The sequence below is a fragment of the Medicago truncatula genome, chromosome 7 (assembly GCF_003473485.1).
Source record: "Medicago truncatula cultivar Jemalong A17 chromosome 7, MtrunA17r5.0-ANR, whole genome shotgun sequence".
Lineage (NCBI taxonomy): Eukaryota > Viridiplantae > Streptophyta > Magnoliopsida > Fabales > Fabaceae > Medicago > Medicago truncatula.
The window spans coordinates 29336113-29354735 of record NC_053048.1 but is presented as its reverse complement, the minus strand read 5'-3'; the positions used below and the strand labels follow the sequence as shown (position 1 = coordinate 29354735).

General features: G+C 32.4%; 1 protein-coding gene and 1 pseudogene across 1 annotated transcript; both read left to right on the top strand.

The window, feature by feature from the left end:
- Window positions 1-1966: 1966 nt before the first annotated feature.
- LOC25498543 (L-type lectin-domain containing receptor kinase IV.1-like) lies at window positions 1967-4142 on the top strand (annotated as a pseudogene).
- Window positions 4143-6720: 2578 nt separating this feature from the next.
- Window positions 6721-8889, top strand: LOC25498542 (L-type lectin-domain containing receptor kinase IV.1). The gene has a single exon (XM_013593469.3). It carries the CDS (start codon window positions 6756-6758, stop codon window positions 8727-8729), a length of 1974 nt encoding a protein of 657 aa, XP_013448923.1. The 5' UTR covers window positions 6721-6755; the 3' UTR covers window positions 8730-8889.
- Window positions 8890-18623: the final 9734 nt, after the last annotated feature.

Sequence of the window (18623 nt, the reverse complement as noted above, 5' to 3'; positions counted from 1 at the left end):
ACTAATAACCAATTATAAACATGAATTCACTAATTCATAAGACAAATATTTGTTGCCAATAAATAAAGAATTGAAAAAACAAATGTGTAATCTTTGCCCCTAATCTCTCTTAATATAAGAAGGGAAGATGTTGTGGAAAATCTATTATTACTCTAAAAGTTATTTAAAAATTACTTTATTGAACTAAATGACCACAATTAACTATGATGATGTCATGTAACTACTAAAAGCATTTGGTTTAGTTTATTTGCTCTAAAAAACACCATTTCCCTTGCATTGCAACTAGATAAATTACTTTTGCGTCAGCTTTTATGTCTTTTACCAATGGGGGCAAAAATTCAAATTTCAAGAAACATCAAAGAGGGTAATATATCATCCAATACTCCTTCACTATTATATCATTCTCCCTTTTTCTTCTTTCACTGTTTTTACTAGTACTTTTTTTTCTTCTCAATTTTTTCTAACAACCATTTTTTTCGTTTATGTTTTGCAGAAAAATCTTGAACACTTGAAGATAAATGAAACTTCTTTTATCTTCACATCTTCACAAAGGTATGAAGATGATAATGAACTCATTTTTTAGTTGTGCATTGTCTTTAATTTTTTTTCCCTCTTCATATCAAATCTCTATAACATGTTAAATGAAGCTTCTACATGAATGCATAAAAAACAATATACATATAAGAGGAAATAAAACAATGAATAAGTGGGAGAAGAAGTGAGTGAACACATTTTATATCTTTTGCATATTCTCATCTTCTTATCTTTGATATCTCTACTATATGTTACAAGAATGTTGAATGATCATCTTGTATCTCCAGCAAACTATAAAACAAGAAGAAAAGCACATATAAGTTAAAAGAAAAGCACAAGTAGGTAAATAATGAGAAAACATGGGTAAGTGAATGATCCTTTCTATTTTTTCTTCCATTTCTATTGGATTTTAGTAATACTTGCTGTTTTGAAAAAATATATATAACTAATTTGTCAAAATAAAAGTAAGGAAAAAAATAAAATCTACATAAAATACATGTTTGGACACATTTCTACTTTCATTCATAGACATGCTTTCTTGTGTTACAAAATCAAATGCTCAAATATCTATTCTTCAAATGCTAATCTCATTATTTGTCATCTTTAATTTGTTTTAACAGTGAATTTTTTTTTCTTTGTAGGAAAGTTGAACATGGTTCTTATCTCTCCAAGAAACATCAAAGAGGGTAAATAAATGATGAAAAACAGCCGGAAGAAAATAATTGGTTAGATAATTGTACAACCATTGTGGTAACCATGATTCCAAATCAAAACAGTTCCAAAACCATGTATAAAGTGTTGCTACCTAAAAATTTGAAATTTTTTGTTGCAGATAAATGAACTTGGAGATAAATACATGTCAATGGTGCCTTGAGGATAATGAAACTGTTTTTCTTTTCTTTTCTTCAAAACACAAGATAAATGGTCTTTTTATGCAAACTTATTTCTAGAGATTCAACAAAAGTTACTGTATAAAAAATACACTATTTAAGCACTATTTTTAGTTATTATATGTTAAAAATAAATGTGCTGCTCACATATTTTTTCTACACAACAGATATGGAAATAAAAATATTATGCATTCATTACTTTATTTATGTTATGAAAAAGAACAAAATGATACATCCGATTTTTATTCATTGTAAAAACAAAATTACACATGAGTGAACAGATAGCACAATTTTAACTTTCCATTCTTTGTTTTTTTTTTTTCACATTTTGAAAAAGAAAACAAAAAATTGAAACAAGAAATCAAAAGTCATTCTAACATTTACTCAAAAAAAAAAATATTCCTGTTAGTATAGAGATTGACTATTTTTTAATTTCTTTTTTTTTCTTGTGTGTATTTCAATTCAATTCCTCTACTTTTTTTCCTCGAAAAGTTATTCTCTCTTAGTGGTAGCCATGTGATGTTTCTTTTAATAATTAATAATAATTGGTAGCTAGTTATGTTCCAAGACATTTCTAATTTCTTAGTAGGACACAAATGTTGACTTGTAATTTTTTCTTCACTTAGGACAAAATCTTATAAATTTGAACATCAGAACTACAGAAGTATTATTCATTCACAAACTATAAGTTTGTGTTTATGTTGTTTTTTCTTGTTACATTGATAGCAAGTGAAGAAAACAGTTTCATCTATAAATACAATGGATTCCATTCATCACATTTATATCTTGATGGTATTGCTAAGGTAAACTCAAATGGCTTACTAAGACTCACCAATGACACAGAAAGAGCCAAAGGATATGCTTTCTATCCAAATCCTATAGTTTTCAAAAACACTTCCAATGAAAGTGTGTATTCTTTCTCAACTACTTTTGTATTTGCCATCAAATCTAGGTATACAGCTACTTGTGGCCATGGACTTGTTTTTGTTGTTTCACCAACAAAAGGGCTACCAAATTCGCTACCAAGTAAATACCTTGGTCTCTTTGACACTTTCAACACTGGAAACATTAGCAACCATGTTTTTGCTGTTGAGTTTGACACTGTTCAAGATTTTGAGTTTGACGATATCAATGATTTGAAATCAGTAAATTCAATTTCTGCAGGATATTATGATGATTATGATCGATTCAAGGATTTATCCCTTTCCAGTGGATATCCCATGCAGGTATGGATTGACTATGATGGAGTGAAGAAAAAGATTGAGGTTACATTAGCTCCGATTAGTGTTGGTTTTAATAATAAACCAACACGACATTTGTTGTCATTGACCAAAGATCTTTCTCCAATTCTCAACAATAGTATGTATGTTGGATTATCATCTTCAACAAGGTTAATTTTAGCTTCTCATTATGTTCTTGGTTGGAGTTTTAAGGTTAATGGTCAAGCTCAAAACCTTGAAATCTCTGAGCTTCATGAGCCAATAGTATTTGCTGACAAAAAAAGTCAAAATTTTTAACTGTTGGGTTACCTTTGATTTTGCTAAGTTTGGTATTCATGATAACTTTAGGGGTTATGTATTATCTCAAATTGAAGAAGTTTGATGAAGTTCTTGAAGATTGGAAACATGAATATGGCCCACGTAGATTTAAATTCAAAGATCTATACTCAGCCACAAAAGGTTTCAGGGAAAAGGGGCTCCTGGGAGTTGGTGGATTTGGTAGAGTCTACAAAGGTGTGATACCAAGTTTCAAACTTGAGGTTGCTGTGAAAAGGGTGTCTCATGAATCAAGACAAGGGATGAGGGAATTTGTGCGGGAAATTGTCAGTATTGGTCGTCTTTGGCACAGGAATCTTGTTCGACTTCATGGCTATTGTAGACGAAAAAGCGAGTTACTTTTGGTTTATGATTACATGCCAAATGGAAGTTTAGACAACTATCTATATAACCAACCAAAAGTGAAGTTGAATTGGAGTGAAAGATTTAGAATCATCAAAGGTGTTGCTTCAGGTGTGGTTTATCTTCATGAAAAATGGGAGAAAGTTGTTATCCATAGAGACATAAAAGCTAGTAATGTGTTGTTAGATTCTGAATTCAATGCAGATCCTCACAAAACTCATTTGGCTGGAACTATTGGTTATCTTGCTCATGAACATATTAGAACAGGTAAGGCGACTAAATTTTCTGATATGTTTTCTTTTGGTGCATTTCTTCTTGAGGTTGCTTGTGGAAGAGGGCCTATTGCTAATGTAGGGGAAAATGAATGTGTAATTTTGGTTGATAGTGTGTTTGAGTGTTGGAAAAGAGGTGATATTCTTGAGGCAAAAGATGTAAATTTGGGGACAGATTATGTGTCTGAAGAGGTGGAATTGGTGTTGAAACTTGGTTTGTTGTGTTCACATTCAGAACCTTTGGCTAGACCAGGTATGAGACAAGTTGTGCAGTATTTGGAGAGGGATATACCTTTGCCAGATTTGTCTTTGCCTAGTTTATCTTCTTCTGGATTAACTTTTGGGAACAAATATTTTTTTGAGGACTTTCCTTTGTCTTATCCTTCTTCTATGGACAAGAAAATGTCGCATACGTCTGTGTCTCTTGCTGATTCACTTCTCTCTGGTGGTTGTTAGATTTTGGTAAAATGGATTAAAGAGAGATTGTTAAATCAAATGTAAAATCATATTTGAATTAATAGTGTAATAGATACATTATTTTTTGACAATTATAGTGTAACAGATACATGAAATCGTGTTTATATGTATCCAAAATAGTACCAGTTACATTTCATTATATGCCTTAGAAATGTAACAATGGATACCATAGTATAAGCCGGCATGGCAGCATAACATTTTAGCTACAAGCAACACTGAACTAATTTTGCACAACATTAGTTTATTATTATCATTTATCACTAGTTCAACTTCAACCTGAACTAGCAGCAGAAGATGGATCAATTTACAGAATCCTCCAAATACGAGCATCGATAACCAGACACATATTTGCTTCTGTATTTTCTAGAATATCATTGAAATACATCTTAAGGTTTTTCCATAAAGCCTCAGCAAAGTTCTTTAGCTTTTCCCCTTCACTCTCTATTTTCTTGGACACTTGGTACTTCTAGATATCCACCTATAATATTGAGCAACTAATCAATGTTAATATACAGGGCTTGGCAGGATTAAGTTATCAGCATGCGTAGAATGAGCCTTAAATATTAAAATTGAACAACACATCATAATTATAATCACTGTCATAGACAACGTCCTACGTTACCGAAAATTGATCCCAGGACCTCCAACTCCTTAACCCTTAGTTGAAACCAGTTGAGGTACTCAACCCTCGACCAACAAATACAGTGATGAAATTTAAATTTTCCATTCATCAGATAGCATCAACATATGAACTAATGGGCCAATCAAGAATTTTTAGGTAAGTACCACCTAGCACAGGCACATCATACAACATAAAACAAAAGAGCGAATAACCTATTTCAGTCTAAAAATAGTATTGGTCACGACATCGTGCAATTTAGCCCCTAAAATTAACATATTCTAAAATGATCCTTGAAATCGAAAATTTTCAATCACATTAGTCTCTTCAAGACAGTTTCAAGGACTATATTGACCAACCCAAAAGGACTAACGTTAAAAATTTCAACCCCTATAATTTTATAGACTTAAACGGCGATTCACTCTAAATGAAATATAACATTTATTGAGCCATATCTGAAATGCACTTGGCTCTAAAGAATGCCTTATTGCATGTAAAACAATTGAAGCAACCTACTTCCTTTCTTCCATAGTTGCTCTAATTGTTACCAGTTGATAAACACACCATTCATGAAACAGAAGTTCTACTCGATCTAAGCAAATCATTTTATTCAAGCATTCATTGTGAAATGCAGAATTATCACCCGTCAATGACACAATGAACCAATCATTGATCGTAGAGGATCGAAGAGTTCATCATACCTATAGCGAGAGCCAATATGTCACTTCTCTTTACATATAGTGCAGCACCTAAAAAAGAAAGTTAGGTTTTACAATTAGTCCATTACATAGTTTTTAACCCTGAATTGAATAAACAGTAGAAAAAAAGTTGAGATAACTCCCATTGTATAAAATATGGTAAGCTTATTTTAGGTGGTGTGGGCATGTCAGAAAAAGTCCCATAAAAACACCATAAGGAGAGTAAGAAAAACAGAAGCTGTGATAAAGTTGTGGAGAAGAAATGAAGAAGAACCAGAAAATTGAAAAGACAGTAAAGTTTTTGGAGAACAAAGTTATGTTATTAAGTTACTTTATAAGGTTACTCTAAACCTCTAAATTCCTTAAAAATTCTCTCCTTTAGAGTGGAAAGATTGCTCAACAAATATGTCAAAAACTGTATTTTATAGCTGTCAATCCCAAGTAAATTGCCTCGTGATTTACCTCCAATTCCCCGCAACTTGCCAGCACATATGACCGATGGAACAGGCTGACTTGAAATGGCCAATGGATTTTTCCATGAAGAAAAATATGAAATTTTGATTCAAAACCAACAGTATCTTTATGCATCCTCCACCACTTATTCATTCATCATTTTCTTACCAGTCAACCAAATCATAGACTTAGACAAATCAATAGTAATGTTGAAATCCACACATCCAATTGTGAAATTGAAAAAAAAAATGTTTTATTTGAACAACCATTTTAGCTTCGTCGGAATTATGATAAGAATAAGAAATATTATTAAGCTTAGTAACTTGCTAAAACGACTAAAGAGACCTATTATTTAGAGGGCTAAATACCACTTTTGATCCTTTTAGTTTGACATAATTTCCAAGTTAATTTTTAAGTTTCGAAAGTTTCAATTAAGTCATTTTAGTTTGACAGAATTCTCAAGTTAATCCTTTAAGTTTCAAACTAAAATGACATATTTGGGTCCCAAGTTAGTCCTTTAAAAATCATTAATGTAACAAAAGATGAAATAAGTTAAACCACCTTCATAAACTATGACGAAGAGCATATAGGAATACAATGACAAGAACTTATGAACATGTCATAATCTATTTTTACAAACTCTTTCAACAGATATAAATTAAAATAAGTCAATCCAAACAAATATATTCCACAAAATCTTAAGCCCTTGACTTCTCCAAACAAGAGGTCACCACTATAGCAACTTTAATTAGTAACCATTTGAAAATACGTGGCTAAGTTAAGTTCCAGGACATTTCTTAGTAGGATCCAAATTAGACTTGCAATTTTTTCTTCACTTAGGACAAAATATATAAATAATAAATAATAAACAATCAACAGAACTGCATAAGCATTATTATCCACAAACTATAATCATGTTCTTCAGGCTTGTGTTCATGTTGTTTTATCTTGTTACATTGGTAGCAAGTGAAGAAAACAGTTTCATCTATAATGGATTCCAATCATCAAATTTATATCTTGATGGTATTGCTGAGTTAACCTCAAATGGCTTACTAAAACTCACCAATGATACAGAATATGAAAAAGGACATGGTTTCTATCCAAATCCTATAGTTTTCAAAAACACTTCCAATGGAAGTGTGTCTTCTTTCTCAACTACTTTTGTATTTGCCATAAGACCTCAATATCCAACTATTAGTGGTGATGGAATTGTTTTTGTTGTTTCTCCTACAAAAGGGCTACCAAACTCACTACCACGTCAATACCTTGGTCTCTTTAACAATTCAAACAATGGAAACAGTAGCAACCATGTTTTTGGTGTTGAACTTGATTCTGTTTTGACTAATGAGTTTAATGATATCGATGATAACCATGTTGGAATTGATATCAATGATTTGAAATCAGCTATTTCAACTTCTACAGGATATTACGATGAATATAATCGATTCAGGGATTTATCCCTTTTCAGTGGATATCCCATGCAGGTATGGATTGACTATGATGGAGTGAAAAAAAAGATTGATGTTACTTTAGCTCCAATAGATGCTAGTAATAAACCAACACAACCTTTGTTATCATTGACCAAAGATCTTTCTCCAATTCTCAACAATAGAATGTATGTTGGATTCTCATCTTCAACAGGTTTAATTTTAGCTTCTCATTATATTCTTGGTTGGAGTTTTAAGGTTAATGGTCAAGCTCAAACCCTTGAAATCTCTGAACTTCCTAAACTACCTGCAGAGAAAAAAAAGTCGAAATTTTTAACTGTTGGATTGCCTTTGATTTTGCTAAGTTTGGTATTCATGATAACTATAGGGATTATGTATTATGTCAAATTGAAGAAGTTTGATGAGGTTCTTGAAGATTGGGAACATCAATATGGCCCACATAGATTTAAGTTCAAAGATCTATACTCAGCCACAAAGGGTTTCAGGGAAAAGGGGCTATTGGGAGTTGGTGGATTTGGTAGAGTCTACAAAGGTGTGATACAAAGTTCCAAACTTGAGGTTGCTGTGAAAAGGGTGTCTCATGAATCAAGACAAGGGATGAGGGAATTTGTGTCGGAAATTGTTAGTATTGGTCGTCTTCGACACAGGAATCTTGTTCAACTTCATGGCTATTGCAGGCGAAAAAGGGAGTTACTTTTGGTTTATGATTACATGCCAAATGGAAGTTTAGACAACTATTTATACAAGGAACCAAAAGTGAGGTTGAATTGGATTCAAAGATTTAAAATCATCAAAGGTGTTGCTTCAGGTTTGGTTTATCTACATGAAGAATGGGAAAAAGTTGTGATTCATAGAGACATAAAAGCTAGTAATGTGTTGTTAGATTCTGAATTTAATGCTAGATTGGGAGATTTTGGTCTTTCAAGGTTGCATGATCATGGTGCTGATCCTCACACAACTCATTTGGCTGGAACTATTGGTTATCTTGCTCCGGAACATATTAGAACTGGTAAGGCTACTAAATTTTCTGATGTGTTTTCTTTTGGTGCATTTCTTCTTGAGGTTGCTTGTGGTAGAAGGCCTATTGCCAATGTAGGGGAAAATGAATGTGTAATTTTGGTTGATTGTGTATTTGAGTGTTGGAAAAGAGGTGATATTCTTGAGGCAAAAGATGTAAATTTTGGGACAAATTATGTGTCTGAAGAGGTGGAATTGGTTTTGAAACTTGGATTGTTGTGTTCTCATTCAGAGCCTTTGGCTAGACCAAGCATGAGGCAAGTTGTGCAGTATTTGGAGAGGGATATACCTTTGCCAGATTTTTCTTCGCTTAGTTTATCTTCTTTTGGTTTAACTTTTGGGTACCAAGAATGTGTTGAGGACAAGACAATGCCGTATACTTCTGTGTCTATTTCTGAATCCGTTCTCTCCGGTGGTCGTTGATTTTAAAATGTACGTGAAATTGATTTTTAATTGGTGCATTTTGATTTTGTAATGTGTTAGATTTTGGTAAAAATGGATTTAAGAGAGTTTGTTATCTGAAAAGTGAATTCATGTTTGAGTAAGTAGTTTAATAGATACATCAAAGCTTTTACTCATTAAACTTTTTGGTTCTGATTTAACATATACTCTATTTTGTTTCCAAGTTTGTATCAATTTTGAGCAGACGAAAAAGACTACTATTATTATTCAGCAAATTCAAGGGGTAAACAAAGAAATAACCTGAAAAACCTTCAAATGCAGTAAAACAACCTTCTCTCTCAAAAAAAAAAAAACTATACCTATTTTAAAACTAAAAAACTATACCTATTTTAAAACTAAAAAACTATACCTATTTTATTTACAGCATAATCAATAGTAACCGGTCAAGTCCACACATTCAAGTGTGAAACTAAAAAACAAAAACTATACCTATTTCAAAAAATTAGACATTGAAAAACATTCACCCACTAGGCCATTACTGCAGTTGGAAAAAAAAAAATTGTGGTTGAAATGTGCACATTTATTTATGCAAATGTGTAACCCATTCATTTTCAGTATACTAAATGAGACATTTCTTAGTAGGACCCAAATGAGAAATGCAATTTTAGTAATAAGTCGTAGGTAAGTTAGGTTCCGGGATATTTCTAAGCAGGAACCAAATGTGACCTGCAAATTTTTCTTCACTTAGGACAAAATCATATAAATAATAAACACTGAATAGAACTGCATAAGCATTATTATTCACAATCCATAATCATGTTCCTCAGGCTTGTGCTCATGTTGTTTTATCTTGTTACATTAGTAGCAAGTGAAGACAACAGTTTCATCTATAAACTAGTGCTGTACCGTGAGTTCGCACGGGTTGCGCCGTTGGCGCATTTTCTTTTGCCAATGTTTATAATATAATTGGGGAGTGTATAAGCAATGCAAATTTGTTAAAATAATTTTATTTGGCAGGAAATTTTATTTTATTTTTCTGGAAAAAGTAAGATTAGGACAAAATAAACTTATCAAAATTGAATTTCATTGGGTAGCTTGGTAAATAAATAATTGGCAGATTTGTACCCATAATAAGTAAATAATTGGATTGGAAATGATGGAAAGTACTATAAATATTTTTTTCGGTCAACATGGGGTTAATATTAAGCAAATATGTTTATATAATTAGGTGAATTTCTGGGAACACAAAGGAAAAGGCAACTTTGTTAATCAACATATGTATATGTGGAGTACACCACTTAATTCCATAGAAATAAAGCTGAGTGAAAATTTGTTTAGCGTATTTGCTCCTAAAAAAAGTTTTAATCTTATGAAATTTAATTTTATTAGTGCCAACTTGTCACTTTTTTCATGCATTTTGGTTAAAGAGAGTATAATATCATTGTATTATAAAAGTTTATGAGAGTTAATTTCATTTGTGAAAACTTATCCCGTACATTTGAGTTATCTCTAAGATTTTATAAATGACAACTTGTCTTTTTTATCAAAGTTAATTTCATTTGTGACAACTTATCCCGTACATTTAAGTTATTTCTATGATTTTATAAGTGACAACTCGTTAAGCGTATCTGCTCCTAAAAAACACACCTATGTCGTATGAAGTTTAACTTTATTAGTGACAACTTATCATTTTTTTCATGCATTTTACTTAAAGAGAGTTTAATATCATTGTATAATAAAAGTTTATCAGAGTTAATTTTATTTGTGATAACTTATCCCGTACATTTGAGTTATTTCTAAGATTTTAGAAGTGACAACTTGTCTTTTTATCAGAGTTAATTCCTTTTGTGACAACTGATCCCGTACATTAGAGTTTTTTCTAAGATTTTATAAGTGATAACTCGTTTAACATATTAACTCCTAAAAAAAACTTGGTCGTATGAAGTTTAACTTTATTAGTGACAACTTATCACTTTTTTCATGCATTTTAGTTAAAGAGAGTTTCATATCTTTGTATGATAGAAATTATCGTGCAAATAATAGGAATATCGTTAGTGTTATCATGTTGATTTTTTTTATATATCATTAAAAGAAGATATTCTACGTTATTTAATATGACGAGAAACAAAAATTATTTTATCAGTGACAGCTTGTCTCTTTTATCAAAGCTAATTCCGTTTGTGACAACTTATTTTGTATATTTGAGTTATTTCTAAGATTTTATAAGTGATAACTCGTGTAGCGTGTTTGCTCCTAAAAAATACTTGTGTGTTGTACAAAATTTAACTTTATTAGTGACAACTCATCACTTTTTCATGCATTTTAGTTAAAGAGAGCTTAATATCGTTGTATGATAAAAGTTTATTAGAGTTAATTTCATTTGTGAAAAATTATCCTGTACATTTGAGTTATTTCTAAGATTTTATAAGTGAGAACTTGTCTTTTATATAAGACTTAATTCCATTTGTGACAACTGGTCTCGTACATTTGAGTTATTTCTAAGATTTTTATCAGTGACAACTTGTCTCTTTTATCAAAGTTAATTTCATTTGAGACAACTTATCGCGTATATTTGAGTTATTTCTAAGATTTTATAAGTGACAACTTGTTTAGCTTGTTTGCTCCTAAAAAAAACTTGTCTGATGTACGAAATTTAACTTTATTAGTGACAACTCATCATTTTTTTAATGCATTTTAGTTAAAGCGAGCTTAAAATAGTATTGGTCACGATGTCGTGCAATTTAGCCCCTAAAATTAACATATTCTTAAAGGCTAAAGGCTTAAATATGTATTTGATCCTTGCAATTAGGGGTCATTTAAAAATTGGTCCCTGTAATAGCTAATCCTTGCAATTTACCCTTGCATTGTTTAATCATTTAAAATTTCTTCCCTCTCCCCACTTAATCACTGCCATGCCACATAAAATTCCAATTTTACCCTTGGGTTTCCAATTCTTTCTTCAATATTTTGTCCTCTTCTTAAGGGCAAAATTGGAATTTCATGTGTTGCAGTGATTGCCACGTCATCAAATTAGTGACGTGGCAGTGATTAAATTGGTCAAAGGACGAAATTTTAAATGATTAATAATTGCAAGACTGGTTTGCAAGGATTAGCGATTACAGGGATCAATTTCTCTATGATAGGTTTGTTCTCCACCATCCTAATTGAGTAAGGTTGTTGTTTCAAAAATTATCAAGGCTAAAATATGGTTTTAGTCTCTGTAAAAAAAAATTTGTTTTTGGTCCCTGCAAAAATTTTTGGTTCAGTTATAATGTGTCACGTATGCAAATCATCACAAAAGTGGGGTCAGGGTCTATTTTCAAAAACAAAAAATTTTGCTGAGACCAAAAACAAATTTTTTTTTTTTTTACAATGACTAAAACCATTGTAGAAAATATGGTAAGCTCATTTTGGGTGGTGTGGGCATGTGTGGAAAAGCCTCATAATAACACCATAACGAGGGTAAGAAAAACAGAAACTATGATAAAGCGGTGGAGAAGAAATGAAGAAGAACCAGAAAATTGAAAAGACAGTAAAGTTTTTGAAGAACAAAGTTATGTTATTAAGTTACTTTTTAAGGTTACTCTAAACCTCTAAATTCCTTAAAAATTCTCTCCTTTAGAATAGAAAGATTGCTCAACAAATATGTCAAAAACTGCATTTTACATAGCAAAAGCAAAGCTTTGTCATCACCTTCAATTCTGATTCAATGTTCTCCAAGTCAAAAGTATCTTGTAAAATTCTGTCAATTTCTCTATGATAGGTTTGTTCTCCACCATCCTAATTGAGTAAGGTTGTTGTTTCAAAAATTATCAATAAGTCAAAAGACTTTGTCGTGTATAATGACTTCAACTTTGTTCACATAGTTGTTGTCTGAAGAGGTGGAATTGGTGTTGAAACTTGGCTTGATGTGTTCACATTCAGAGCCTTTGGCTAGACCAAGTATGAGACAAGTTGTGCAGTATTTGGAGAGGGATATACCTTTACCAGCTTTGTCATTGCTTAGTTTATCTTCCTATGGATTAACTTTTGGGCACCAAGAACTTGTTGAGGACAAGACAGTGCCATATACTTCTGTGTCTATTGCTGAATCTGTTCTCTCTGGTGGTCGTTGATTTCAAAAGGCACATGAAATTGGTGCTTAATTGGTCCGTTTGGATTTTGTATTGTGTTAGATTTTGGTAAAATAGATTCAAGAGAGTTTGTTATCTGAAAAGTGAAATCATGATTGAGTAGATAATTTAATAGATACATGAAAGTTTTTTTTCATTAAACTCTTTTCTTCTGATTTTGCATATACTTTTACGTATTCAAGTTTGCATCTATTTTGAGTAGATGAACGAGACTACAATTATTATTCAGTAATATCATAGAGATTCAAAGGGTAAACAAAGAAATAACCTGAAAAACCTTCAAATGCAATAAACCAACCACTAAATATCTTCAGAAATTCTGTTTGTGCTAAAGACTCGGACAAGCTCTTCATCTTTTCTCCTTCAGTCGTTCTATTTTCTTGGACACTTCAATAATTCAGTATATGCACATATAAGATTAAGTTATCGGGATGCATAGAATAAGCCTGAAAGTTGAAAACATCATAATCACTATCATAGACGACTTCATATGATACCAACGAATGCAATGATTAATTTCAAATTTTCCATTCAACATGATACTCATACTTCTAAATTGATCCCTGAAACTAAAAAGTTCAAGTCTCAAGTGTATGAATTCTAATGATTTAGAATAGAATTCGATACAAAAGAGAAATCATATGAGAATAGTATTGAATGAGTTTTAGGGTTTTAGAGAGAAGAAGATAATTGTTGAAATATTTGATTGATTACCAAATGAGGCACAATGCCTTCTTAAATACAACCATCAAGGCTAAAAGAGTAAATGATTTAAAGTAAAACAAATACTTAGAATAAGTTAACTCACTAATACTTCATTCCTGTAACAATACCCTCCCCTTCAAACATCCTCGTCCTCAAGGATGAATAATCACAAGTGCCATGTTTAAGAGGCAAAGTTTTCCATTTGATTAGAACTTTAAGAGCAGAGACACTTCCAATTGATCATTTTCCGATGTAAGAATAGCCATAACAGGGTCAATATTAGCAGCAAAAATTCAAGTATCATGCTTAGGAGGCAAATTCCTCCATTTGAACATAATTTGAGAAACAACAATAGTTCCCCTATCAACCACTTTCCTATGTAACACAGCTACCAACTTTGTTTCTTGAAAGATTAGCAAAATATCCCAAGTTAAAGGGGGCTGCTGCACATATATTTATTTGACCATTGTACATAAATTTGAATTACTCTTTCTGCCACATCCATATATCCATCATGGTCAAACTTATCAACTATGCATAAATTTTTATTCCCAAGCATCACAAGTCCATAATTTTTCACCAGCATGTTCAAATTTAGTGCAACATCAGAAATAAAACCTACACTTTGAACTTCGGCACAGGCAGCTTGGTCTGGTTTGATTCCAAGGGAGATTAGCAGTGCCTCACAACAGTGCAGTTTCAAAATAGTAGAGATGTGTGAATCTGATCCATTTTGTAGCATGTAACAAGGTGTTTGTTTTACATGACTTGTGGCTAAAATGATAAAACAAATGCTCAACACAAGATTAATGGAACATGCATTTGGATTTTGCCAATTTTTTATTATCCTGGCAGAACTTTTAGATCAGAATTTCACAGCCTTTAATTCTGAAACAAACGTCATAGCGTTGTTCATGATACTGGAAAATACATTTTATATTCAGATCCCGCTTCATCAAGGAATAAATCTCAAGATGCATTAACACAACAACCATGTTTCCAACAAATTTTTTCATAGATGCAGACAAGACTTCTTCCACAAGTATTGTTGCAACATTCGTAGAGAAAGTGAAAAGTGTATTGGCATTAATCCCTTCCACCACCAAAAACATCTAAAGGACCACGCATCCATTATAGGGAATAAGGAAAAAGTGAAGGATTGTGCTTCCATCGTGCACCGTTGAAGTGACAATACCCTCTTCATGAAAGTGTGATCAAGCTGTCTTTCCAAACAATTTTCTTATTCCCCAATTAAGGAAATGTTCATACCAAAAGCAAGAGATTAAAATGATATTGATGGACAACCAAATCTCCTTCACCAAGAGATTTTTACGTAAGTCTCTTTGAGCAGACTTACCATTCATCAATAAAGATATAATGACAGGAGAATTTACCACAACATGATCATGCCTTCCAAAATTTAAAAACACCAAAGAGCGCAAAAGCAATATGTTGAATATGGGTGTAATGACCAAGAGCAATGAAGCATGGACACTCCTCGGATTATGTGTGTCCCGGTGTCTGACACGTGTTGTGTTGTGTTTGATACTGACACATATAATTACACTGAATTATGTGATTTTCTCATATTATTAGTGGTGTCGGCGTGTCAGTGTCGGTGTTGTGTCCGTGTTTCATAGACCAGGAGCAATACATATGAAAATTAGGCATTTAGACAAATCAAAAGTAACATTTTCCATCTCATTAATAATGTACCAGCTACTGATAACATTCCAAACAGCTATATGACACTTTGGCATTTCATCGAACAGCTGGAGGACGGTTAGCGACATTGGAAACCATCACTGGAAGGTCTTATGTGCTTTGGTGGTCAAGAATCAATGGAAGGTATTCTTCTGGTTGTGACAATCCATTGTTGCGTGCTGCTGAAAGGTCACTCGCATGGTGCTCGAGACCATCACTTTCTAGTTAAACTTCGTCTTCATTCATATTCATCACTTTCGTGTTCCATGAACGTTCATCTTTGAATTCTTCAGGTTCGACGTTGTCTTCATGGGTATCCCTCATGACTATCTTAACGTTCTTATGCTTTAATTGATTATCATCAAAGTAAGATGTTGATCACAAAACATAAACCCATTTCCATCTTTTCTTCAAAACCATTAAAGTTTTCATTAGTTTGTATTTAGCAGCCATAATCACACAAGGTGGAAGGCTCATGATACTAAATGAGACGGTAAAAAAATATGATTTTGAGAAGGAATTGATTGATAAAATTCAAGTTTCAATAGTAGAATTCTAATGATTTAAAATATAAGTATATATAAAATAAAAAATGTTAAATATGTTTTTGGTCCCTATAAATATACTAACTTTTAGTCCCTAAAAAAATTTTAGTCTCTATAATTCTATATAATTTTCCTTCAACTTTTAGTTCCTAAAAAATTTTCAATCTTCACTTTTAATCTCTTTTAAAGTAAAATTCATAATTTTGTATAAAATTTAGCAGAAAAATTTATAATATTATAAAAATCTCTTAAAAAAATAGATTTTTTTTTAAAAAAACATAAATTTAATATGAATTTTTATATTTTTGACGGTTAAAAATTCATATTTAATTTATGTATTGTTAAAAAATTCTAATTTTTTGGGGGAATTTTTTTTACAATATTCTACACATTTCGGTAAAAAAATACAAAAAATAACTTGAAAATAAGGACCAAAAGTAGTGATTGATAATTTTATAGGGACTAAAAGTTGAAGGAAACTTTTAGCGGAACTAAAATGAAAACTTGATATATTTATAGAAACCAAAAACATATTTAACCCAAATAAAAATCATATATAGTATTGAATGAGTATTTTTTTTTTAAGAAAGTATTGAAAGTGTTGAAACGTCTTTTTTAAATACAACCATCAAGGCTTAAAGAGGAAAATGACTTAAATAAAACTAAGACTTAGTTATAATTTAGGAATGCTTTATGACTTAAAGTAAAACTAATGCTTAAACTAAGCTAATTTACTAGTTTGCTAATACTTAAACTAAGCTAATTAAATAATGTGGCGAAATGTTTATGGTCACATAAGACTTACTTTCATAGAAGACACCAAACTTGAGTTTAAATCAAGATTTGTAGAGTAAGTTTTTTAATAAATCAGAGATCTTGTTCATTATACATCTAAAACTCTAAATATAAGCAAAATAAGATAGGAGGACGTCACCAACGAAAACAATACTTTAAACAAATTTTATTTTTTTTTAAAAAACTAAGCAAAATATATTAAAGAAACAATCAGCCCTTCAAGCACAAGATATGCCTAAGAAAGCCGAAAAATGTTAATTACAAAAGAGACAGGCGATAGACAGTCAAATAAACAGAAACAGAAACAGACATTATAGCATAGTCTGAATACAAAGTAAAAGATTGTTCCTCCAAAATGGGTAGTCAAAATCAAACATAATGTAATTCGCTTTCAGCCACCAAAACGTTTGAAGTTTAATCCTTTCAAGAAGAGCTTCAAGATGATCAGAATGATTCTGAAAAATTCTCATGTTTCTATCTTTCCAAATGACGAATAAAACTGAAATCCAGATAACTCTAAAACTTGTCCTAGACTTTTTTGAGAAACCTCCAAGACCACAAAATTGAGTAGCATGAGAGTATAAATTACCATTCAGAGCTGTAACGATACCAAGCCACTGAGAAATTAAAAGCCAAAGTCGCCCATAATGATCACAAGTGAAAAACAGATGATCCCTTTCCTCTTCCTTACCACACAACATCGCGCAAGCAGTAAGAGTGGGATCAATTACATTTCTTTTACGCAAATTATCTTTTGTAGCAAGTCTATTCAGAAAGAGACGCCAAACAAAAATGTTAACCTTCAACGGAACTGCTTTCAACCATAAAAATTGATTGAAATCTTCAACAATGTTAGAATCCACCTCCGTCAAATACGAATAAGCCGATTACACCGAATAGCATTTTGTCGAGTGAAGTTTCCACACCCACCTATTAGAAACATCAACCTGCAAAGCAAAGTTAGCCAACCGCCCCACACATTCCCCCACCAAACCTTCCTCCCACGCAAATAATCTACGCCTCCACTGCCACGCACCCCCTTCAGCCCCCCAACCTAACATAAACATCTCCCTCACCGTAGACAATTTAAAATTAGACAACTCAAAAAGCCTAGGAAAAGACACAGCTAACGGAACATCATCCAACCACGTATCCTCCCAAAAAAGAGTGTGACACCCATCTCCCACCTTCCGCATAATATTGTCCACCAACCACCTAGAATCCAACAGCCCCACACCTAATCGAATTTGGTTTATATGACGCCACCAAACCGATCCCACCCCCTCACAAAACCGCACCCTCCCTCCAACCTCTCCATACTTCGCAGTTAACACCGCCTTCCACAGACTCTCCCCATCCTCCAACACTCTCCACACCCATTTTCCCAATAAAGAAATATTAAATTCCTTCAACCGTTTCACCCCCAAACCAACATTCTCCCTTTTCAAACAAACAGTATCTCATTTAATCCAAGACAATTTCCTCACATCCTCACTACCACCCCAAAAGAAATTAATAAATAAAGAGTCAAGAGTAGAAATTATACATGAGGGAGCTTTGAAAAAGGAAAGAAAATAAACCGGAATGGACGACAGAACGGACTTAAGTAAAATCAACCGACCACCCATAGATAAATTCTTACATTTCTACCCAGATAAACGATTACGAATCCTCTCAACAAGGGGCTGCCAAAATTGAAGTTTCCGTGGATCACCACCAATAGGCAAACCTAAATAAAGAAACGGAATCCGTCCGTGTTTACAATGCATAACCACAGTTGCCTCATGAAGCCAATAATCATTTACATTCACGCCAAAAAGCATACTCTTATGGAAATTAACCTTCAACCCGGATATAGATTCAAATAATAACATAACAGACTTCAAAGCCCGGACATTTGCCCAAGACTTAACTCCTACTAGTTAAAGTATCATCTGCAAACTGCAAGTGAGAAACCATCACATTAGCTTGCGCCCCAATAGCATATGGAGTGAACAACCCAGTCGTTACCAACGCAGACATCATCACATTTA

Bases quoted from the DNA above. Each gene is read 5' to 3' on its own strand.
- LOC25498542 (XM_013593469.3), top strand. From the start codon at position 6,756: ATGTTCTTCAGGCTTGTGTTCATGTTGTTTTATCTTGTTACATTGGTA.